At 36.6% G+C, this 25,726-nt stretch overlaps 1 protein-coding gene across 1 annotated transcript; it reads right to left on the reverse strand.

The window, feature by feature from the left end:
- LOC109035113 (RING finger and CCCH-type zinc finger domain-containing protein roquin) lies at positions 1-25,264 on the reverse strand. The gene is made up of 18 exons (XM_019048609.2): positions 25,118-25,264; positions 23,444-23,646; positions 22,682-22,865; positions 21,175-21,405; positions 19,666-20,069; positions 19,022-19,371; positions 17,253-17,347; positions 16,153-16,246; positions 15,001-15,175; positions 14,033-14,119; positions 13,490-13,557; positions 12,848-13,029; positions 11,162-11,297; positions 10,350-10,419; positions 9,315-9,416; positions 8,200-8,286; positions 6,457-6,585; positions 1-4,506 (listed from the first exon to the last, which is right to left on the reverse strand). Exons 2-17 carry the CDS (start codon positions 23,603-23,605, stop codon positions 6,463-6,465), a joined length of 2,550 nt encoding a protein of 849 aa, XP_018904154.2. The 5' UTR covers positions 23,606-23,646; positions 25,118-25,264; the 3' UTR covers positions 1-4,506; positions 6,457-6,462.
- Positions 25,265-25,726: the final 462 nt, after the last annotated feature.

A 25,726-nucleotide genomic window follows, 5' to 3' on the forward strand; every position in this document is an offset into this window, starting at 1 on the left:
GTCGAAATTCTAAGGACTACTTAGTCTCCCTTTAAATTTTTGCAATAATAACACAGACGGAAATTTGAAAAAAAAGAGAAAAAAATAAAATTGAAAAATTAAAAACATTAGCACAATAACAATATTTGCAGCAAAAATAGATAGTATGCAAATGCACATACACGTGGATACAGGTCCTTCTGAGCAATTGAATTTAAAAAAACCACAAACCCGATTCGAAAATGCTGGGATATTCTGGATAGAGCTTTCACCGTTAACAATTTTCAAGATATCGAGCGAAGCCCACAATTCAAATTAAGAAGCGTTGATACAAAAGGTTAGAACACATTGAAAAATTAACTTTCATAAAAATTGCCTCACATCATGCAATTCCAGTAAATTCATTCAAAGAAGGAAACACTCTTTGGCAAACAAAATCGAATACAAAAATAAAATTTGTAATGCTACATTTACGATACATAAGAAAACAACTTTGAGATTTCCTATTTTTTAGTTTTTTTATTAAAGACTGGTAATGTGGAAAGAAAAAACTTCAACTGCGCTACAATTTGTTTTACTTTCTTCTTATATGTTTGCAATTTTTGAACTTTTTAAAAACCTAGGGTTTTTGGAAAATTCGACGATTAGTAAGTGAAAAATTTTCCCAGTTAGACAAATATTTTTTGGAACTCCAACAGAAAAATTCAAGATATCAAGTTGTCCATAACAACTGTGAGTTTTTCTAACAACTAACATAGCCTAATTTTTGATGTTTTTATTGATGAACTTTCTATTTGTTTAATTTTAGTCGGAAGTTCATGCATTAGAGAAAAATTTGGACAGTACGCTCTTACTTAAAAGACGAGAAAGATCACATAGGAAGGAGATTTGTTCAAGATCAATTTTAGACTATTTTTACATAATTTTTGAATATTTTTCTTTATATTATGGTTCAAAACAGTTTCAATTGGTGCACTAGGACTTTGTAAGTAGGGAAAATCCAAAAATTGCTAGGAACTTAACATTTTAACATGCTCACATCGGACAAAATAAGTTGACTGCCTTAAAATGGGAAATTTGTCGTTGACTTCCCAGCACAGTACAAGATTGTACATTCTACATTTCTTCGCAAAATTTCTTGGCATATAGAAATTTAAACAGACTACAACATCTATGAACAAAGGTGACTGCACCAAGTGCACATTTTCTGCACATCTGATTCTGACACATTTGAGGTACCTATTTTCGAATTAAGACAGATTTTGAGTTTTACTCTGTGTGACAAAACTAATTTAACTTTCAAAGTCAATTTTGGTAAGGTAAAATTAAGACTTGAGACTATTTGAGACTGATACGGTACAATAAAAGGAACTAAAAATAGAATTAGGAGAGAACCTCAAATTGTAATTCATGGCCACAAAGCCTACTGCAAATTCTTTTTCTTGAATAATTCAGCGATATATGAATGAAGTTGGTTTTTTCCAAGCAGAAAGCCTTCGCAAAGGTTTGCATTAGAGCTTGGCAAAATTTCTTCGAAACTTTTATTTCTAAAATGAAATTAACCGCAGATATTACTTGAAATTATTCGTGAGATTTCTATCATTCTATGACTGGTGTCTTCTTAAATTTTAAGATAAAATATTGATAGGCTTCCCTCCAAAAAATAAAACACCATTGGAAATTTTGAGGCACTGCCATCCATTTTGTTCCTCTTTGCTTGCAGACATTACGAATGTCAACCCATGAATTTGTTTAAAGTTTTGACATATTTAACATTTTTAAAAGCAAAACTAAATTGTCTAGATAGCAGATGCTCAGATATAATTTAACTAGAAGCATAGAAAAATCTTGACATTCCGACAAACTCTGATTTCGGATTTTTCCAAAAATATAATATGACTACCCAACAAGTAAAGTACCAACTAAAATAGAATATTTTGAAGTTTTTTTTTTAAAAAATATACCTATGAATGTAAAAAATTAGACTATGAATAGAAAAATAATAGCCACTAAACAAACACTGATATTTGGATTAGGACTGGAGCCACATTTCGATCATTAGAAAAATTCCATAAAAGCCAGGTCTCAAGTTTCGGCAATTGCAAGAAGATTTGGCGAATTTTTAATGCATTGATAGAATAATAATGACAGAAGATATATACCTAGGAAAAATACCTGACTACATTCCATTGAGAAAAATGAATAAATAACACATAAATATGATAAAAGATAGGTAATCTCTTTGAATTTTTTTTTTAAAAAAAAGCGTTAAAAACTCAGAGGTTTGTCAAGTGCAGAGATAAGGATGGTTGTGGAAGATTCCTCCAAGACGTCAAGAGACTAAAGAACTTCTTTGACTGGCTTTTGACAGGATATGCTTTCCTCCGGACACAGATCATTGAAAAATGTAAAATTAGGGTTGCGTTGAAACCGTACTAATTACATTTTTTAACACTTACAAGTTAACAAATTTTGATCACAAATTTTCCTTCGTGTATTAACTTGGGTTTTTAAAATTTTGGTCCACAATCGTCTTGGAAGAATTAGTTGAAAAATGAATTCTTTGGAGAAAAAATTATGGAACATTTCAGGAAACAAACTAACAAATTTCAGTTCAAATGGAAAAAATAGAGGGCTGTAGCCGTTTCAAATTTGACAGCCATATAAAGTGTACAACCAGTAATAGGTAGGAAAAGAGTGAACGCTGGGTTGTAAGCGAAGAGGGTTCAAGAAAAAGGAATGAAGAAGTGTATAGCATGTATAGCAGTGCAAACGGATAAACAGCTGCTGTCTCTCTACGATCTTTTCCATCGGGCTTATTGTCGCAGAGGTTATTTACTTTTATGGTACGTTATTTGGAATGCATTTTGCAATTTGGAACTATAGATTCTGGCTCATCTGAATAAACTCTTATGAGCATAGGGAAACCAATGGTACATATGTTGTTTTTAAACCGGGCCAGAATTTTTAGTTCCAAATTGCAAAATGCAGTCCATTTGTAGGACAGGGCAAAAAAAATCTGAGTTGTAATTCCTATTCAATGAAGGGAAATATTCTTTGATAATACCAAAACCAATATAAAATGAGAACCCATAAGGAATAGAATAGGCCAGAACTAATGGTTCTTTCATCACTGAAAGGCTAATTCCTAAATTGATCTAAAATAGAAGTCGATACAAAATTCAATTGAAACAGTTAACAAAAACAGATAAATTGTTGATTCTGACAAAAGGGTTCTCGACTGAGGAAAACTGTTCAAATGCTCCACAAGGAGTTAAGGTTAAGCCATAGGATGGCCACAGAGATTTAGAATTAGAGTTTTCTGACTTTTCACGGTTTTTCCGGACCAATTTTGAGAAAATTCCCTGACTTTTGGGAAAATATAGAATGATAAAAAGTAATACCAAGATTTTCAGATCTGGTCAACGGTCAAGCTGAAGCTATCTGACGGAATATTCACCAATGCTGTAAATTCATTTTTCTACTGACTCTTAGGTCATTTTCTCTGATCCTCCAAATTTTCAATATTTATCCTAATTGTAGATCCAATCCTAAGATTAATGAATTAAAATCAGAAAACTTTGAAAGTGTTTGCATTGAGATGTTTAAAAATTCAGAATACAACTGAAATTTTGGAGAACAGGAAGAAATTTTAAAACTAGAATCATTCTTAACCGGTTGGAGACAAAAATTCATATTTGATTTCAAAGAAATTCAGCAATGGATAATACTAGTAAAATTTGTTTCAGTTCATGGTTCATACAGCCTCAAGAATTGAAATTCAAATACTTTTTGAAGAATTTTCAAGACTTTTTGCATGACATTCCCAGAAAATCAAGCTCTCTTGAGGCCTTGAAAAAATTTCAGGATAAAGCATTTTCAAGGCTGCACGAACCATGCGATTTGTGTAGGAGCAACTACACGACCTATTCAAGGGGGAGGCCCTATTATTCAGTGGCGAAGTGTGAATGATCGATTATAGAAATTTCTCAATTTGAAGCTACAGCAAAGAATCGATTATTAAAGTGTTCGTTGCAAACACCCTACTTATTGATCCTTTTCCATAGGTTTAAATGGTAGATCAATCAATATATCGCAAAGCACGCCACGCCATTGCTATTATTACTTGAGGAAGTGAAGAGCCCTTTAGTCAGAATCTATCACAACGAGAAATCTACCATCAATTTTAAAATCACAATAAACTAGACATGAGAACCTTTCAAAAATAGTAATCTATGTACTGAATGGGTCTACATAAAGAATTATAAAGTTGAGAAACAATCAAGCGATATTTCTTTCCCCTGCGGGATCCTGAGGGAAAAGGGGTAAATTTACGAAATTGAAAAAATAATTGATTAGAAGTGTTAGATAAAACGGTTACGTATTCAGGCACTTACACTACAAGAGAGGATTGACCATGCACTTTGACAAAAGTGCAAGAAATTACGCTGATTCAGAGGTTCGAAACAGACTGTTGAGGTTGTTGCCTATTATTGGAAACATGCTCTAGAAGAAACACCTAGAAATCTGGAAAAAAAGAAAAGAAAATTAAAATCAGATTTCTAATTTTTAGCTCTTGTCGAGACTATGATACCCTACTCGAACGTAATGTTTATTCAATTGCTTAAGTTTTCATTTTCCATACTGTTTTGACCATCAGTTGTAACAACAATTGATGTTGAACCGGCTTTATCGAAAGTGAGAATTTTAGAAATCGACAATGCTACCCTCAGAGGTTGAATTTTCATTGATAATAAATCCCTCCTTCTATTCAGATTTTAACACAGAAGTAAAATAATGGTGAAACTATGAAGCCACATATCAACAAAGAAACTGCAGAAATACGTATCTTTCTTTTAACATTGCAAAATTCCTGTCTCACTTTATTTATCAAATGGAAAAATTAATGTTTCATCTTGAAAACTTCCGTGATTTGTTCTCACTAAGTAAAGCACATTCTTTTGAAACTTCAAGCCATGCTGGTTTGTTCTCCTTTTAAAAAATGAAGTAAGATCAAAGATATTGAAATATCAGAAACGAAATGCGCATTCTTGCAGATGCACTATTAATATCTCAATTTACAATGCTGAAGATTTCCTGTCTTCCCTCCTTTGAAGAAAGACTGATCATTGCATGAAACTGTGTCCGATTTTCTTTTGCCTTTCCAAGGATATTCTCGGAAAAGGAGGGGTAGTTTAGTAACCTAGTAACAAGTAACGGCCATTTTTCGGCCCCCCCTTGCTAACTTTTTTGAAGTCTATGATTTTTTACTCATTGCAGGTCTATATTATGTGAAATGCACTAGATTTGGTTCTTCTCGGTCTCTATTTGGATCTAATACTGGGCTAAACATGGGTATGAGGGCCGATTATGACGGAAAATATTCATTTTTTGGCATTCGACCGCAAACCCACAAAACTCCCATATTTCAGCAAAATTCGCCTTTAGACCCATATTTAGGCCTGAATTAGACCTGAATACAGACTGGAAATGACCAAATAACTGCGCATTCTGTAAAATATAGACCTTTCATGGTAAGAAATTGTAGATTTGAGGAAATTCAGGATGGACTTTTATCGATAACTATGGCTGTGCAAGCCTGGTTTTTTGGATTTGAGCCAAGTTTGAGTATTTGGTCACTGTTTCCGGCCGAGTTTGAGCTTTGAAAATGACCATCGAGCCGAGTCGGGCTTGAGTCCAGTTTGAGAAATTTTGAGTTTTTACATGTGAATTTACAATAAAAAATGATGGCAAACCAAGAATAATAAGAGAATGATTAAAATATTCAGGAGTTGGACGCTATTGGTGTTTCTGGCTCAGAAAAGCTCATATTACTCGAAAAAACTCGTGTTATCGGCACTCAAGCCGAACTCGAGTATTCGCTCGTACCTAACCTAACTTTCGAGTCAGGCATAGGATACACAGAGTCGTAATGTAAGTGGGTGCGCTGTCGCCACTTTTAAGCATTTTCCCGTTTCCGAATTCGGAGACTCCTGTGTGGCACTGGGTCACTTTTTCGAAACATAATCGATTGTTTGCGATACACAGGTACCCGGCCGTCCGATGTAAACAAAGAAGATAGGAATCACCACGTATTCCACACCGCCATTTTGGATCGAACATGTATCGAAGTGACCCAAACTCGGCGCATACCGGGCTCGGAACTCGTTGAGGAGCACATGGCACCAGCTCTCCCATTTACATTACAACTCTATGTACTCTATGGCGCCAGGTCGAGTCCTCCCTTGAGCCTAACCTAACTTTTGAGCCAAGTCGGGTACTCGATACTCGGCTCGAAATTTGAGTATTCGCACAGCCCTATCGATAACTCTCCTTTCATCCAAAAGTTTGCTCAACATTCTCTTTAAAAATAAGGTAGGGGTAGAAATTTTGAAATACCACAATCAGAAACTATGCTTGAGTAGTTTCATTTTCAAGAAGCAACCAAGAAGTGAAAAAAAGAAACTAATGACTTACAAGGTGCTACTTTTTTGTGGATGAAGGTTCCTGGTGCGTCCACTGTTTTTCCTGTTCCTCAAGTTCAAAAGCCCATCGAAGCTCTAGCTCCCTCATGTCATCTGCGATCCCTTTCTCATACGTATCTTCCTGTGAAATCAAACCAAAATCAGCCATTTGAGAAACAGATCAAAATACCTAGGTTGAACCGACTTCAGACTTCATTTAGTACGATTAGGAACTACAACTTCTGGCTCATCCGTAAAAGCACATATGTGCATAGGGTCATTATTAGTACATACGTTGTTTCTAAGCTGAGCTGGAGATTGTGGTTTCCTATTGCAAAATGTAGTCCTATTGAGGAGCTTTCCGGAAAAAGGGCACATGCCGAAAAAACGCATTGTGAGAGAAAAGTATTTGAAGTTTTCATTCTTACTTTCTGGGCACTGATGATGACATACATTCGAACTGGGGCACTCATACCCTAGAATGAATAACGACCACTAGTAAAACTTTTTTCAGTGTTGTGGGGGGACTTTTTTAAAATTTTCCGTTACGTGCCCTTTTTCCGGAAATGGTGGTTTTTTTTTGGAAATTTTCTGGTGGTTATAGGTTTTGGCTTTTAAAGCTGAATTTTCGAGACTTTAACTAGTTTCTAAACAAGAACAAATGCTTCCGATTAATTAATAAATAATAATTTCGATTGCGAAGCGCGGGTGGATCATCTTCGATCAATATTAATAAAAAAGACAACGAAACAAGCAAAAAACTCAAAAAATTCAAACTCACAAGAGACCATTAAAAATTGAATTATTTATAATTACAAAAATTCACGTGCGACCGGTGCAACGCGTTGACAATCACTGCAACCGGATGATATTGCATTGATTCAGTGCGATGCATCTGTAGTGAGGGATTCTCATCAGTACCCATCACCTGCCTGCCTGCCTGCGCGCTATCTCCTCAACGTCGCGGCAACCGTATCCAGAGGCAAATAGATGAAATACGCCTGTGACCCCTGACTTAGCCTCACAAAACTAGGTCTCTGAGCTTCAAAAATTGATTAATTAAGCTTAAATTCGGGACATTGGTACATGAGGATGCGAAGAATCCATTTCTGCCATTTCCAGAAAAAGGCACATACGCGTATGTGCCCTTCTTCCGGAATGCTCCTTAATTCTTGACACCGCACCTAAATACTCATAACTACGCTCTCTTCAAATTCAGTCTCATCAGTCGGAGATGGGTAAAATTTCTTTGATCAATAAAATTACTAGGTGTGCTGGGCATTTTTTCAAACTGCTTCAATTCTTTTGAAGGAAGAAAGTGGGGGGGGGGGGGGGGGAGGAACCAGGTTTATCTTGAGTGTAACAAAATCCAAAATTGAGAGAGTTCCACTCTGGCCATACAAATGATCTTACTTAACAGAGAGGAGCTTAAAAGGAGCATATTTTACGATTTAATGTAAGTTCAATTGTGTATTTGATTGCTTATTTTCTATCAATAGGTACTAAGTTTATTTGGTTCACTTTAAAATTGATAAAGTTATGAAGGTTTGGAAAAAAGAATCCTCTACCGTTTTTAGCACGGATTTTTTTTCCTGGAAAAAGCTCTTACGGCACTTTTCCCCCAATTTAATGGACTGAATAAACTTAGAAATACTGTTCAGGTGTCATCTGATTGCAAGCTGACGTAAGTGTTGGTAGTCTCTTAATCTATTTTACAAGGAGAATACGCTCTAGGATGAAAGAGCAGAATACTTACATCGTCCCTGAGAAAATTTGAAGGGGATATAGCATTTTCCTGCCAAGCATGACTAGTAAAGCCACAAGCACTTGATACGTACTTGTTCTGAAAATAAAAAGTCGAGCGGTTTATAATTGAAAATTTTTTTCGGGGATGAATGCAGAAAAAAGCTTTGGACGCTAAAGTGTCCCTGAAGTTTGTAAAATACCAAAAAAGGATGAGAAAAATTCTGCTTTCATCAAATAAAATGGATGTTTGCATAACCCCATTAATGTTTTAGTTTCAGTTTCTTCGGAAAATACATAGTTTTCTGCACGAAGGAAGGTAACTCCCTTCCAAGGTTGCAAAATTACCTCAAAGAATTCAATTTTTTACAAGAATACATCTGTGCAATTTCTCTTCAAATTTTTTCTGATTTTTGCATGAGATCTGAAGATAAATCGGTGGAATTTTTGGTTAGAAATGCCCAAGATTCCCCTGATAAAAATGGAATTTGCGAGGGGAACTTTGGCAACACTGAAAGGTTGTTCTGTTCTTTCATGAGGGAGATGAGGAAATGTTTCTATCAATGCACTAGTTAACAAACGGCTCTTAAGGGTTTTAATGTGTTGTTATCAAAATCAATCTGAGAAAATATTCAAGAAAATGGGCATTACATCGGCCAGCGGGCTGTTTGTTGAAATTGATAGACAACGCGATAGACGAAGATGACTTAGGGAGTATGGAGCGATCCTGTTGGTTGAAATGGGTGGTCCTTATAGACTAAGGGGTTAAATGATAGACTAACTATCGGGTCTCTTGTGGGTTGCCGTTAGTTTGTCTATTACCTGTGTCTTTTGTCCATTACAACCACCCGCTTCCACCGATAGGATCCCTCCATATCCTTTCCGTTTTCTTTGTCTATTGCTATGTCTATCAGTTTCAACAATCAGCCCGCAGGCCTCATAGCAGAAAATTTTAAGAGGGCATATTTGAAATTTTTGTCGACTAAAAAAATCTTTCTCAGAAATGGGCAAAAGTTAAAAATACATAGCAATCCAAACAGATATGCGCATTAAAATTATTGTACTTTTTGCTAGCTTGGTCTTTCCCTTACTCTGGAAGAAAGTTTTGTACATGACGTAAAAACTCACCAGTCTTAATTCTTTCTCTTTTTCCTTGATTCCTTGTTCAATTAATTGAAGCTCTTGATTGAGCGTCTCTCGATCATTCATGGCTCCTCCTTGTGTAGCTAGCTGCAATTGTTTCAAAATTTGTCAGTTAATGATAAATTGATTCATTCCTAGATAATGGATCATTGTGAGCCCAGCTTTCACTGATTCAACACAGTGGAGAATTTGCATGTAAATGTTTTATTGCTTCATCCGAAAGTGCTTAAAGAGCTGAGATCACAGTATTTTATATAATTTTTTTTTGTTATGGGAAATGGTATAAAAATAGATTTAAAAGTGAGAAAATGCACCGCCTAGTGACGTCATCTGGCAGCATTTCCCATTTAAACACATGTATTTTAGCAGATTAGATAATTTTATCATATCTTCTCCCATAATTGTTCAATTAATGAACCAAGGGTATTCTCGTGTTCAGTTCACCCAGTAGCTTCCACTTAAACACGAAATTCATCAAATTTCAGACACCTGCAAATTATCTGTTGATGGGCTTCAGAGAATGATACTCCGATACTTTCTTACCAGCATTCAGATTCAAATTACGAACGGGAAAAGTCACTCGAAAATTGTTTGCGCTGTCTCTAATGGCATCAGCTGAAGTTGCTGAGTCGACACACTTCTCTTAAAATTCTTTGACTCTTTCCAGTCACCGTATATGCCCTGACTTTCTAGGTTCCTTAAACTGTTAGAAACCCTAAAAATGCCATGGTGCCAAGAACAGAGTCACGATGGTTTTGCGAGAAAATTCATGAAAAAGCCCTCTGCAATGGTGCCAAGAACAGGATCAGGGGTCACGATGGTTTTGCAAGAAAATGCATGAAAAAGCCCTCTGCAGAGCTCTATTGACAGGGAAACCCTCATAAAATACAGAGCAATACTTTTTTTGTACTTTGATACTCTTCAGACATATTTTAAGGAAAGAAATCCTTTTCTTCAGGGCGTAATAATTGGAATATCTTAAAGTTGAGCTTTGGAAAGCAAGAGATTCAACACACTTACTTTTAAATCTGTGATCATTTTTTCTAGGTTGCGGAGCTGATTCTTGACTTTCTGTGATTCGACTCTCAAACTGAAACACAAAATAAGTTGATCAAAACTAAGACACAGTATACTATTGACATTGCGTATCATTTTTATGAGCAAGGTCTGGAGATCGTCCTTTGACATGCACTCACCATTTGATAACAGTTCTATATTGTGTGTGGTTTGGAAAAAGGAGGTGATCATAAACCAATATTTCAATGGTGGAACTACAGAAATGCGTACCTCCATTTCGGTCAAACTCTCTGCTCCTATTTTAATTTTTAAAAATGACCAAACCAAGGTTATGACTTGGAATTTTTACAGAATATTCCTCAACTAGAGGGTAATTTTTTTTTCTTCTAAAAAGCATCATTTTGTGGTTTTCTTCTTTGAAAAGAAAGTGACAGGCAGTCAGCAATGCTGCAAACTGTGATACACATTTCTGTGGTTTCTACATTGATTTAATGCACAGTATAAATGTTAAAAAAAAAAAAAAAAAATAGAGGAAACAAAGCTCTTCCTACCAGGCCAGATCATTCCGAAATAGATTGTTTGTCAATACACAGAGGCAGTTACAAAACCAGTAAATTGAATCTAGAAACTGAAATCTTTAGAAATAATATCTAAATTTTACTATCTATCTTCAGTTCAAATTTGTCATGAAACTGCAAATAACTGTAGAGTAAGCTTTTTTTTCATTGAATTTTATAATAGTGATCTTGTAAATATAACATGCCATATGGGATACAAACTGAAAAAAAGATTGCATGCAATGAATGAAAACTTACTCTTTGGGCAAATTATCTTGTACGTTTCCTATGAATAGATGAGGAGCGTCAAAAATTGGGTGATGTCCTATTGTGATGTAACTTTCAGCAACTCCTCCTGGTGGTGGTGGAAGGATGTGCGCAGCAGCTGGCAAACCTGATGAAAATAAACATGAACGTGAGATGAATTTTTGCTTGCGTGATACTTTTTAATTTCGTTCCTGCCTCAAACTAAACCTTACTACACCTGCATTGAGAGTGATAGGCTATGACTGCGTCAAAAATTCGCAGCAAGTTATATCTGACGTCTTTCTGTCACCACATGTGGCTAGAGCTCTGAGTTTTTAGGCACGAAATCCTCACTTTCAGGCACACTTAGTATTTTACGCCCGGTGAAATTGGAACACTATGTGCATGGAGTATATTTTAAGGAAGAACGCCGTATAAACATTCGAGAGTTGCCAAATTTCTTTCAAAAAAGTTTTTGTTTTTTAGAAAATCTATGAATATTTTTCTTTAAATTTTTAGAATATATAGGTAAAATTGCGAACTAAATTATCTGAAAAATTGAGAGGAAAATATTCATAAATTTACCAGGAAATTCGTGTTTTATCAAAGGAAATTTGGCAACGCCTGAAGGTTCATACGGCTTTTTTCCTTAACACGGCAGCATATAGGCTGAACAAATTCACATACTGAAGAATACACAAAAGCAGGTACTACTATTGGCAATGGAAAAAATTTCTATCACACATTCAAATGGAAAACTAGCGGGTTTCAATAATTTCTCCATTTTCCAATTCTCTGACTTTCTAACAAAACTTCCGCCTAAATTTTCCCTTTCCATGGTGCTGACTTTTGCAAACGCTTCTTGCAAAATTCCCTGACTTTTCCAGGTTGCTATAAATTCCCTAGCTTTCTAGGTTTTCCAGACTGTTGGAACCCTGTGATCGGACATCATTTCTTGAAAATTTTATGACTTTTTTCTTCTCTGCGTTTAAAATATTGACTCCACAAGAAACTCCTTGAGAAATTCAAGGAAACACTTAATTTGCTTTTCAACATGAAACTTTTATTAGAATGGTAATATTGAAATGCGGTAACAAAGGAATTTTAAATAGCAGCATGGGTGTGTTTTAAGGAATTAAACTGTTGACATATATCTTGGTTTTCCAAAAAATGTTGGAGAGCAAAGCCATATTTTGTTCCAAGGCAACACTCGCAACATGTTGGGAAAACAAGCAAAAATTGCATTTTTTTCGAAGTTGTTTTGTGTTGTGGGGGCAGGGCTTATTTTTGTGAGCAAAATTTGGGAACCCCTACAGCAACATTGTTGTACAACAACTGCAACGTGCTCAGAGGCAAGTTGTTTTTATTTTGTTGCCCAAGCCAACGCTGTTTTCTAAACTAAAATTGGAATTAGCTTTCTAATTTGTTGTTCAGAATCACGCAAAAGAAACAAGAAAAAAAAACAGAAACAATTTGATGTTTCGAACAAAATACAACTCAACTAAGTAAATTTCGTTTTTGTGGAAGGTCTTCTTTGGTGAATTTTTTGTGATCTTTGAGCCTCTTCGAGAAAAATCTTTGATGATTTTTGCACCTTTTTCAGTCCTCACTAGACTTTGTTTTGGTTTCTGAAAGACAAACTTTTTTAATCCCATTGCTTCACTTTCTATTGAATAATGCATCGAACAAAGTTCTTACCGTGGGGAGGATTGAAATACCAAGATGCAACAGGACTCCTCAGTCCTTGTGTTGAACCCGTAGCAGTATCCGACATGCTATGAAATGACTGTGTTGGATTCACCGAACGCGAGATTGGCCCATATTTGCTTACAATCGGAGGATCAAACGGCACAAACTCATCGTCACCACCTGAAGTTGTACTGCAAGAGATGAAATGCTAATTAGAATGCAATATTTTAAGGACAGATAGGTTTTAATTCCCTTTAAGAAATACCATTGTCGGTTGTGCTATGATGAGAGAGTTTCCATCAAAAAAAGTAAAAAATGCGTGAAAATTCAAGAGTAATGAGTCTTCTTCATTTATTTTCATATTCGTCTGATAAAAGTTTGCTCCGACTTTTGCAGACAAAGAGTGCTCCCTGATAAATTTTAGGAAGCTATTTCTTTTCAAAGGCGCTTCACAAGAAAATGTTTAAAACAAGAATTACTGCCTATGATAAGGGATGCTACAGTAAAAACTGAGGAAATTTGTGTGAATTGATTTTTCCACATTCAAAGTCTTCAGTGAGGGGAAAAATGTTCCATTCTTAATTTTTTCTGATCTTTCAATAGTTCAAAGAGACAAGGAAAAAAGATCAATAAATGAGATAAATTTTTTACCGGTAATACAGGTGTCGTTGCGGATGAGAAAGTCCAGTAAAATCTTGTGTGGAGTATATTGGGACTTCCTGGTAAAGAGAAAAAAAAATGAGTAAGAATACTGAAATATTATTGCGACGACTTTTGATTTAAAAAAAATAAAATGAAGTCTTTCCAAATTGGGAAGTCTGAGTATGAGCCTTTGAACCCTTCTTCCAATACTGTGAAAGTTTCGAAGGAGTAGAAGTTTTGAGGAATTGGGTAATGACAGGCATATCAATTGCATTACAAAGCGTTTGTCAGCATGTTCATTCGTCATTCATTGATACAAAACAAAAAGATACAAAACAACAATCCAGAATCGTCATCTATTTTTGGTTCACTGCAAAAAAGTTACACTTTATCTTTCATATCTCTGTCACAACTTTTCAATTTGGTTACATTCACTCTGAGTGCTTAAACACATTCATGATGTGACGAATGGATTTTAAAACTACTGCTGATTCAACTGATTATTTTTCAAGTGCGTGAAACTCTGCTTAAAAATGATTTAAAATTACTCACTCTACATTTGGAGATAAACTGTTCACTGACAGGTTGTGTCTGTCGCGTCTGAAGACCCATTAAATTTTCAGAGGAGACCTTTTGCACCTGTAGAGGAACAAAAATAAAAGCAGAATGATTAGTTAATTCATTTCCATTTGATTCTTGCATACACAATTTTCATTCATGTTTTTGGTTAGGCTTTTGTATTATTTTTCACATGCTCCTTAGTGACTGTTATACCCTTGTGTTGAGTAAAAATGCCAGATAAACATTCCAGGGTTGCCAAATTTTCCCGGATAAAAAATGAATTTTTGAGAAAAATTATATTTTTTCTTGAAATCAGATATTTTAGATTGAATTGCAAACAAATCGTCTGGAAAATCGGCAGAAAAAAATTAACTAATTTTCCGGAAAATTTGTGTGCTATCATAGGAAATTTAGCAACATCTACAGACTCATATGGCGTTCTTCCTTACAGGGTTGCCACAGAATTTAGAAAATGAAATTCCCTGACACATTTTTGTGAAATTCTCTGACAAATGAAGATGTGACGGATGGCAGAGTTCAGAGGGCATAATTGAAAATAGTTTTCAGGCAAAATTTGTTGTTCAAAACCTCAAACCCTTATCTAGAAAGCAAATGAAGGTGATTTAACAAATTTTCCCTGACATTTTTATTGTTTTCCCGGTTTTCCCTGACTTTTTAAAATTCCTTGATATTTCCCGGTTTTTCCTGACTGTGGCAACCCTGTCCTTCGCACAGTAGTATAATGGATGCTCTATGGCGAATGAACAGAAAGCTACTGAGCAGCACTCTGTCCAATGTTCAGTCAAACTTCTTCCAATTTCAGGCTTCCGAAGAGATTTTAACTTTTTAGAAAAAAATCTATTTCTTAAAGAATCTTTCTCCGAAAAAACTAAATTAATTTTACATTTACTGGCAAAGGATTATTCTACTGGAGCAAACAGAAGCAGAAATATATCAACCTTAGCTGGCGTTGGTGAGCTGGACATGACTGGTTTTGTCCGAGTAAGTTGCTGGCGAGCGTGTTCGATTGGTAAGTGCTCCGTTAATGGAGCTGGTGTTCCATAGTCCACACGGGGCAGGTATACTTGCTCCCCTGGACTGCTCACAACCACACTGTGGGGGGTCACACTATGACTGCAAAATAGAACATTTCTATTCATAGGCTGAAGTTTTAAAAACATGACAAAATCAAGGGCTATTCCTCATCTAACAAGATAATGAAAGAGAAATGAACCCAAACAGTTAGAGAAAAAGATATACTATCGACTGCGATCTATAATTTTAGAAAATAAAACATGATAAATAATTGAACCCATTATTTTTCAAATCACAAAAGCACCAATCTCTATGTTGGTGGCAGAGAGATTGTTTTTCTGGTGTAATCATCCATGTCTGATTTGAAAAGAGCCCTCTAAGAAAACACAATTTTTTTGGAATTCAAAGATTGTCAACAAAGCCAAGCCAAGCCAATAAAACGATTTGTCTTGTTTTTGTTGCATTCGTAAGTTTGGCACTTGGGTGATTTCGAAAATAATCGGTTTAATTAACATAAGCAAACAATTGTTCAGAAACAAAGCGTTTCAATACACAGAAAAGAAAGTATAATAATTTCAACTATGTTCCTAGCTGATACCGGCTAGAAGTATGGTCAAGTCAATCACATTTAAGGCTGATTGAACCATACCTTTGTCTTGCACAACCACACTTCTTACTGGTGCTAACATCAGCCTGTAATCAAGTCAATGTTAACTTTTTTTCCAGCGCAGAACCACATAAAAATTATTGTGCATCAATGGTTCAAGCATCTCAAAGATACCTCTCTTGATGGGGTATTTTTCCAGTGATGAAGATTGCAAGCAGAAAATAAAAGTTGTCTATTCTAAATAAAACACTATTCTTAATGTATGATACAAAACAGCTATTTTCCATTTTTAATCAATGCGTTATCAATGTTTTGAACTTTGAAGCATTTTTAATGGCTTACTGTTAGATTAGCTCTTTGACGTTGCAGTAGAAACAATTTAAAATTGCTTCTGATAGGATGGTGGTGATTTTTTCTGAACTCTTTTGAATTCAGTAAAATAAATTATTGAGTAATTATAGAACCATACCTGTAAACTTCTGATAAGTATGAGGGAAGTTGATCCGAAGGTGGAGGATTATTCATAACAAAATTAGTCCCTTCATTCCTTATCATACCTCCCACTGTAACAAATTGGAATAAGAGGAAGGTTTTAATGCCAGAGGTAATAAGGCAAAATGAAAACTTTTAATCTATTAAGATTTATTTTGGACGTTTTCTCTTGATAAAGTAATTTGGGGGGCCAGAAACATCGACAATGCAACCAGCAAGTCGCATTGGTCATGTGCAAAAGTAGGAGGGCTGGCTTGCACCAGCAAGAAAATTGCCATTTCTTGAAGAATTGTAGCAATTTTTACAAGAAAGAAAGAAAGAAAGAAAGAGAGGAAAAAAATCATCACTTTGAACAATTGGGGGGGGGGGGGGACTGGGCTTTTGGAAAGGGAAAGCCCATCAAAAAATGAGAAGGTTAAAATTTAACTAAATTCCTGGAGTTGGGTATCGGTTAAAAAATACAAAAAAAAAAAAAATTCCGATTGATATTGGGCCCTGTCCACATGAGCGTCGTTCGAGGAACTTATTCGACAAACTGCTCAGTTCCCGGAACTTGTTCCTTAAAATGAGGCATGCTGTCCACACAAGTTCGCCCGAACTGGAACCGGAACTTCAATTAAACTATACAATTACTGCAAAATAATAGCTTATTACGGCCGCCAAAGTAACAAAAATAAATGTCAAAACATGTAAAGGACGTAAAAAACAAAAACAAACAAATTCACAACAAAAGAAACATATGTAGAAGCTCGGAGTATGGAGGAAGTTCCAGGTTTTGGAGGAATAAGTTCCTGGAACTAAGTTCTGCGAACCGCGCTCGTGTGGATAAGGCCTCAGAATTATTAAAAATTCTCAAGAATAAAATTGATACTCTTTGAATCCCTTTCTCTTTCTTTATTCCGAACAGTATTTCTAAGAAGAAAATACTTTCTAAGAAATACTGATCTACTAGGTTATTTTTAGGAAAGTTTTGAGGGCAAAGATTAGAGTCATTTGGTGAACATTCTACCACAAAAATACTAAAAATCAAAAGTTAAAAAATATTTTCTTTCATACTAAGTTTCCGAGTCACCTTACCTTCATTACTAAAAGAGAAATTATTAATACCAAAGTCTTCATCTTTAGCGCCCCCAGAGCTTCGTAGAAATGGTTTTTTGTGTTTTGTCCTATACCTGTTGAAAAAAAGAGCAAAATATCAATACTGCGCTCATACTTCGATAACTATTTAAAGTAGCAAGGATCCTAAATATTTGAACGAACCAAAGTCAAAGGATAATACATTGGGATTATGCATTTTAAGTGACTTTTTGACCCCCTCTATCAAATTACATGAGATTAGCCTACCTCCATTCCCTCAATGCTTCAACACATAACTGAGAGTGCCTGAAAAAAAGCTGAAAAAAAACCCCATTTTCATTGAAAAAGGTTATTTGCTCTTTGAGAAAAAGGCTTGTAGGTAAGAATAACTAATATTATCGTATTATTATACAATGGACCACTGGACAAGGTCCGAACTAGAAAAGAACGTTGTTGAAGAAAATTCACTTATATTTTTCAAAATCTTACGCAGAAAACAATGCATAAAACGGAAATTTTTTCAATCGACTCCTGAACAAGATATCAACAAATATTTTAAACACAGACCAAATGGAAGTAACATTAAACGAATGACTTCATTGGTATTTTTGCTTTTTGACAAATATTGATTGTAAACGCTGCTTTCTTGTTTAGAAGTTGATTTCCAAATTCATCGTTGTGTGATTAATTTTCCTCCTGAAATTTCGAAGAAATATGTTGCCCAAAGCTATTTATCATACCTTGGCTAGGGACCTATTTCGTGCCCTGTCTTTACTAAAATGAACAAAACTGCTTGCAACTTGTTTTATTGGGATACTGGCAAGTGTTTTTAATCATTAAATAAATTTCTAATTTTTTAACCTGACTTGACCTAACTGACTTCACTGATTTAATCCAAAGCATTTCCATCCACACTCTAAGGTTCCTTCCCACCGAGTCACATCTTTTTTTCTCTTTATCTTTTATCAGGGTTGCCACAGAATTTAGAAAATGAAATTCCCTGACATTTCCCTGATTTCCCTGACACATTTTGGTGGAATTCCCTGACAATTGAAGATGTGACGGATGGTTAAGAAGGCATAACTGGAAATAGTTTTTGGGCAAAATTTGTCGTTTGAAACCTCAAGCCCATTAAATTTTCCGTAACATTTTTGTCATTTTTCCTGACATTTCCCGGTTTTCCCTGACTTCTTAAAAGTCCCTGACTGTCAACACCTTCTCATATTTTTCCCTCATATTTTAAAATTTTCATTTAACTCTCACTAGTCTTATTTGGGATGGTTGGATCCAGTCCACTTTTTAACTTTTAGTCTTTATTCTCCAACCATCTTCAATAAACACCAATAAATTTAATTACTAGACTTGCAGCTGATACCTACATAGACTATAGCCAACCAATCACGCGTAGGCTTGTTGTCTCACTACCCGTGACGTCAGCAAGACTATAGTCGTGCCATTCTCTCTCTTTTACGGTGCTTCTTGTATGACTTCTGACTTTCTACCTTTTTGTGAAACTGTGATTTCTTTAAAAAAAGTTTTTCAATACAAGTTAAATCAAGAACTCACGAGTTTTTCCTCAACACTTATCCCTCGACAGTTTGTTGAATCTGACGCAAAATCAACTGGTGCCGAAGCAATTTTAGTAAAAACTCTTTTATTCCGACACTGACATTTCCTGGTTTTCCCTGACTGTGGCAACCCTACTTTATTCAATATGACAACTACAAGCGTATTGAGCTATTGTCACATAAACATGAAATTTCACTCACTTGTCAAGCTCATCCTCTGAGTGCGCAAACGTACAGTTATCGCCTCTCGGACATGAGCCACGAAGGGATAGATCCCGACACAGGCTCACTTTGTACTTGCCGGCGTGAACAGCTGCTGGCGAGGCCTGCTGCTCATTTGCCTTCCGGTTTCCGTGGTTACGAACAAATTCCGACAGCCCGGCTACGACCGCCAGCGTGCTTTCCAGAGCACTGCACAGCACGCTCCATTCACAAGAGTTGTTCTCAGGGCTAGGGTCAAGGGATGCCAAAACTTGAAGATGCGGCCGCAGGGAAGATAAGTTCCCTGGGTCACCTGTTCGTTGCAGCGCAATTATCAGCTCTTGAACCGACTGAAACCAAAATGAAAGAAGTGTTGATACATAGACATTGCTGGAGGTTTTTTTTTTTTTCTCAGAAATAGATATACAAGGGATTAAAATTGAGATACCAGTGCACTTTAGGATGTATGATCAGTTTATATTTGCAAGGTAAAAAAAGTTATGCAATCTTAGCAAAATTAGATTGCTCTTTGTACCTTTTTGCAAAATTCAATTCAATTAATGTAGTGCATACTTCAGGAGGGGGGGGACGTAATCCCACTTTAGGAACTTGGAAGATTTCCATTAAAAAGTAAGAAAAAGTACCTGGACAAATGACTGAGGAGACTGAAGTTTATCAATGATGCTCTGCATATGGGATTTGTGCGCCGCATCGCCGTACAGTAAAGCTGACCACTGGTCCGGGGCAATTCGAAGGCCAGCTTCGGTGGCGATCTCCACAATTTGAGCATCGTGCTCCCGCCGCAGAGCGTCATAAGTCCGGAACTCATCTTTGAGCTGCATGAGGGAGGAATCCCCATCGCGTTTCGAGACCTTGAAGCAAGATGCTCGGTACAGTAGTTGCACCACATGCCCAATCGATGTTTTGGAGGCTTGCGGAAAATGGGGCTCCAGTCTTTGCACGACGAACATCACTAGGACCTTCCGTGAGAGTGCTGAGCCATCTTCCAGTGCAAGTAGGACTAAACGCAGCACTTCTTCTTGCATTGCTGCAAAATTGAATAAAGAAAAAAAAAAGGAAAATTTTAGTCCTTATTCGAAGGGAAACTGTAGCTCGAGAGCTGAAAATCTATACCGGTATTTATTGATATTTAAAATGTGATTCAGGAAATATTAAATTCATCAGGTCTCTTGAAAATAGTCACTCGACTGAAACACTACCCACTTTGTCACCTTATGAGCATTTATAATTTGGTAATTTTAAAAACCTTATTCTGCTAAACTGCCATGCTAAGGAAGAACGTTGTATGAACGTTTGAGTTGCCAAATTTCCTTCGATAATATGTTTATTTTTAAGGAAAACTATGAATACTTTTTCTTGAAATTTTCAGGGGCTTAAGGTGAAAATGCGAAGAAAATAATCTGAAAAATTGGAAGGAAAATATTCATAAGTTTACCAGGAAGTTCGTGTTTTGTCAAAGGAAATTTGGCAACACCTGAAGGTTCATATGGCGTTTTTCCTAAGCACGGCAGTATAGCTATCATTCTTGTTCTCACTTTAAAAATTACTTTCTTCCTGAATTATTTTCAATGAAGATGTTTTTTGGGCTTGAAAGGAAAGTAATTTGCAGTAAAAAGCCTTCACATCCATGCATCTTTCCAGTGGGTTTAAAAGGTTAGTCAATATACTGCTTGTGAACAGAAATGAAGTAATGGAAATAGAGCTTTTCACTGTAATGGACTTGTAATTTTTAAATAAATGAGCTTAGAAATTAGTAAAAAATGAATGATCAGCATAAAGAAAACCTTGCACACCTTATATGAAAAGAGTTAAGTCATTTTATTTCATGTTTCGACATAAGTTTTTAACAAACCACAATTGTTCCCATTTCCAATTCCTTAAGAGAGAAAAACCTTGTAAGTGATGACAATACAATACAGTGATCCCAAGCATGCTGATATATCCGTGCCGTGTGGACTTTCCCTATACCAGCACTGACCGCATACAGACCAAAATTATATGGGAAAACATTTGCCCATCTTAAGAAGCCCATATGCGTGACGTCACAGAATGACAGTGCATACGATGCACTGGAGGACACCAATACAATAACGCTCAACATAACAATGCCAAGAGTAAGAGGGAATACACACCTGGTCCAAGGAACTGGCATCCTCTGGCTCTGACAGCCGCCCACAAATTAGCTGACAGCTGCTGCGGATTTTGATGCTGTAAGATGAGGTCTGTAACTGAGCGTTCTCCAATCGAGCGTGCTGCCCGCAATGCCCTGACACGCCCATCTTGCAACAAGAGCTGACAGCTGATGAGAGCAACCAGCTTCCGCTGCATTGGTCGAGAGAGCGTCCCACAAGTAGTGTTGTTCCCTGCGAAAAGAAATTTAGAGTAGGTAATTGCTTGACGATTACAGAGAGGTGTATTTTATTTTTATAAGAACAGAGATATCAAATGAATGGGTCAAACGTTGTAACAGTATTTGTTGTACATGAATCTTACTCTATAGTGTAAACTCATAAGGGTGCCGTTTCACGCTGAGGGTGTCACGCTAAGAATGTCACAAACCGGTTTCTCCTTCACTCCCACTCCCTTCCAGCCGCGCACGCTCACATGCTTCCTGCCATCTCCAAACTGGGTTTTCCCCAACTCTTAATGTTCTTAATGATCTAACAATATCTCCACATTAGAGAAGCGAAGCGCCTCTGGGAGGTTGGGCCGCAGCCCCCTAGTTGTATATAAATGGGTAAAGAGCAAAAAATCGTATCTGCATTGTAGTGTCTCATGATTTTAGCTCCTTTTTTATTTTTTCGAAGAGAAGCAAGCCAACTATGTAGCTTGAACTTTAAACAGAATATTCTACTGGCAGGGAAGAAAATTGAGGAAGTTTTCAAAAAAGTATGTTCAGTAATTTTCCAGACAAAATGCAGGATGACAGGAAGTCTGCAACATTGCAAACGTAGATAAGTACTTGGTTTCACACTTCGTCCATCAGTATGCTCTTAAAATGTATTTTCCTTCTATGACTGTATTGGACTTCATTGGATTTTCCGTCAAACCACAGATAAATTTGTTTCAAAACACAAGGGTCGAATGTTGCGACAGTGGTCTTTCATTCCAAGAGAGGCTTGTGGTGTGGATAACATACACCCATCATCACTACCAAATATTTACAAAGAGCAAAGAAAGGTGAAACGTTGCTCTACTTAGAGACTATACACAAACTGAAAAACATTCCTCTTCTGGCAGAAGGGTGTAAATGCTTTTTAAGAGTATAAAATGCCATGCTTTCTGGAGTTGACTTTGAAATAGAGTTATGCCTTCTTGTTAGAAACTACTTGAAATCCTTGATGAAATGTTACAAAAAAGTACAAAAGAATATTTCCAGGTCCATGAAATGTTGGATCCGCAATTTTTTTTGGATCACATGAGGCTGTTGGGAGCCCCTCATTTCTTTTTATTAATTCGTTTAGAAATTTTTCTGATGTAAAATTTTAGCTTTCAATATGTTTTGTATACTTCATTATAGTCAATGCATTGCAGTAAATAGGTTAGCAAAATTTTCGCAGGCACTTGCTGGGCCCATAAAAGAAGTAATAATTTCCTGATTAAGACAGACATTTTCGGAAAAATAAAAAAAATTCATACCATAACAGAATGGTTTCAAATAAACTGCCAACTCCTCCACACATTTTTTGGCTGCAAGATAGTACTTTAGATCCTCTCCAGATAATTTCTTTACGCATGGATCACATTCTGAGATGTCAGCACCACCCAGTTGCAGAATTGCAGTGTTGACTGGTAAGTCTTCGATGTTGGCGTTGACAGCAATCTGAATGGATAGAACAACAGGAACACATTAGATTTTCGAAAAGATAATTGATAGTCTTCTTTTACTGCCATTTCTTGCATTCACCAGAGGAAATGCTAATTCCTTATTATTCCTAATTATTATATCAATCTTTGATTAAAATTACATCCTTGATTATGAAAGTTATTTCGAAGGCAAGTATTCAAAAGGAGCTACGTGACATGGATTTGGAACAAAGAAAACTAGGTTCAAAGTTTTGTCCCTCTGTACTGCCATGCTAAGGATGAACGCTGTAAGAGCCTTCAGATGCTGCCAAATTTCCTTCAACAATTTCAAAATTTTCAGATGAATTTATGAGAATTCCTCTTCCTATTTTTCACAGAATTTCGTTCCTCTCCAACCTCCTTCCAACCTCTCCTCCGACAATCTTTGCACGTGTCCATACCAGCATAACTGCCTGGACACGGGGCATGAAGGACTCATTATAAGAAAGAAAAAACTTCAGGCCAAATTTTCATCTTGGGTGTCACAAATATATTAATTTACAATAATGTACGAGGGAGCATGGGACAAGAGATTGAGGACAGTTGGTAATTCACCTGATCGAACGGACACTGCTTGCGGTGCAGGTTGGTGAGGCATGTTCGGCAGATGGTATGGGAGCATGCCAAATTGATGGGTGGGCGGTTTTGGGCATCAAATTCATGACAGCAGACGGGACAAGACAGAAATTCGGTCCACTGCGGCGCCTGGATGGGCATTCTCAGCAAGAGATCATATTAAGTCAACCCAGGAGTCTTGCCTAGAGAGCAGAACAGAAGCAAAAATTGTTAATATAAATTAGAAGATCCAAAAATGGCAGGATGTAAGTCGAGTTTACTTAATGTGTGGGTGCAGAGTTGAGCTATATCATTACATAAGCATTTATTAACATAATACAACCGCTCTATTGGACTGTAATTAACAATAAGGAACCACTATTTCAAGCTTGGGGTAACCTAGAATCAAAGCGGGTACTTGCGTCATCAAGAATGGACTATCCCCTCATCCGCATCGTTCAAAATTACAAGTGTGTAAATGGGCAATGCCACTGCTGTTAGTTACCTTTTCCTGGAACATTAGTTAATTTCCTAAACTTGAATTGATTCAATCAGCATTTTGGTGCTCTGATGTTTGGATTTTCAGAGATTTGGCAACGTTTCATTGGTAGGTTTTTGAGAAATTTACCTCTAAAATCCCTCCAACGCTCTGCTTATAGATGTGTTTTTGCGCGCTCCAGCTTCAATGCGCGTTACCCATCAGAAAATGGATAGTTCATTTATGGATTGGTTGATCACTTCTCCGTGTAAGACCCTAATATGAGTACCCACTAACATTCGAGGTTACCCTAGGAACCATTATTTCTGGCTCATTTAAGCAACCACATACGTGCTTTTTGTTTGCCTACTCAGATAGGGATCTGCCAGAGAAGTAGTTCCTCGATGCGACTTATGGTACAATTGTAACCAGTGTTTCAAAAGAAGAGCAGTACCATAATAAATTAGTAACTCACTGACACTTCTGTGGACGTCGCTTCGAAGGAGACCCACTCTTGTAACCTTGTACAAGCCATTGCATTGAACGGAGGGGGACGAATCTCCATACAGAGAACAATTCAGCCATCAAAGCACCATTATTAATCACTAGAGACTAATAACTACAGTTTGAGGATCCTAAAACTACCTGTGACATAGTTAAGCTTCGTAAACGGTGGGAAAAATCAGGGAGTGAAATACCAGCTGACGTAAAACTCACATTCAAATCATGAATACAAAGTCACCCAAACTTAATAATCCCCAAAAATTGCAAAATGTATGCGAAAGAGGAACGAAACCTGTAAATCTCAGCATTAAAAGCCAAAATGATTGAAATGAAGTGTGTCCAGATTGTGGAGAGCTCAAAACAGACATTGATCATTTACCCGTAAAATGGGGACAGAGTTAGCGAGTTCAGCCGCAAGGGTTTCAGACTGAGTGATTCAGAGAGTACATGCTGGGTTACAGATTGCGATGTGCGATAAATTTGGATGCCACACGTAATAATGATTTGAAAGTCAAAAACTTGTTGAGTCTCCAAGATAGATAACCTCTGATTTTTGAGTCATAGGCCATTGAATACATGCCCATTTAAGACTATTATAGAAGCATATCACAGTGTAGAATAGTTCGAGAGTGAGGCAACAACATAAGCGAGAAAATAAGGAGCGGCAAACAAGAATTCAGAAGTTCTATTACCTGTAGAACATCACCGAGAATGAAAGATTTCATCGAGATTGACCTGACAAACCATTTGTTGACAGTAAGCTATCGTTCATTTTTCCACTATCACTATCAACAGTGATCCAACATAACAGAGATAAAGCGGATCTCAGTTCTCCAACACACGCCCCAGAAAATGAACCAGATTACAACATGTGCTGTGGTCCTTTTTCTCTCATTTAACGTAATTTCGCAGTGAAAAATCATGAAAAGCTTAAAATACTTGAAATTTAATCGAGAGAGTACGAATAAAAGTTTTCATTGAAAGAGTATTGCCCTACATATTCTAGTAACTCTGCAAGTGAAAACAAATTTAGTTGGTACTGGGAACGTCTTCTGTTCAAAACCTTTTTTCACGAAGAGCAAATTTTTATCTGATTTTTATCTGATTGTGAGAGAAGCTTTTTATTTACGAGAGAGACTATTTTCTTTTATTGTACGGGCGGATGTGAGCCGGCAGAATTAACAGCTCATTCTCTCTCAGGGCTGGATTCACCAAGTAGGTGAGGTCCGTCACATTCTTACGGCGCAATGATACAACTATTTGAACTCTCCGGAATGCGTGAGGTATCACGCCGCATTTGA

Source organism: Bemisia tabaci, unplaced genomic scaffold (genome assembly GCF_918797505.1).
Source record: "Bemisia tabaci unplaced genomic scaffold, PGI_BMITA_v3".
Classification (NCBI taxonomy): domain Eukaryota; kingdom Metazoa; phylum Arthropoda; class Insecta; order Hemiptera; family Aleyrodidae; genus Bemisia; species Bemisia tabaci.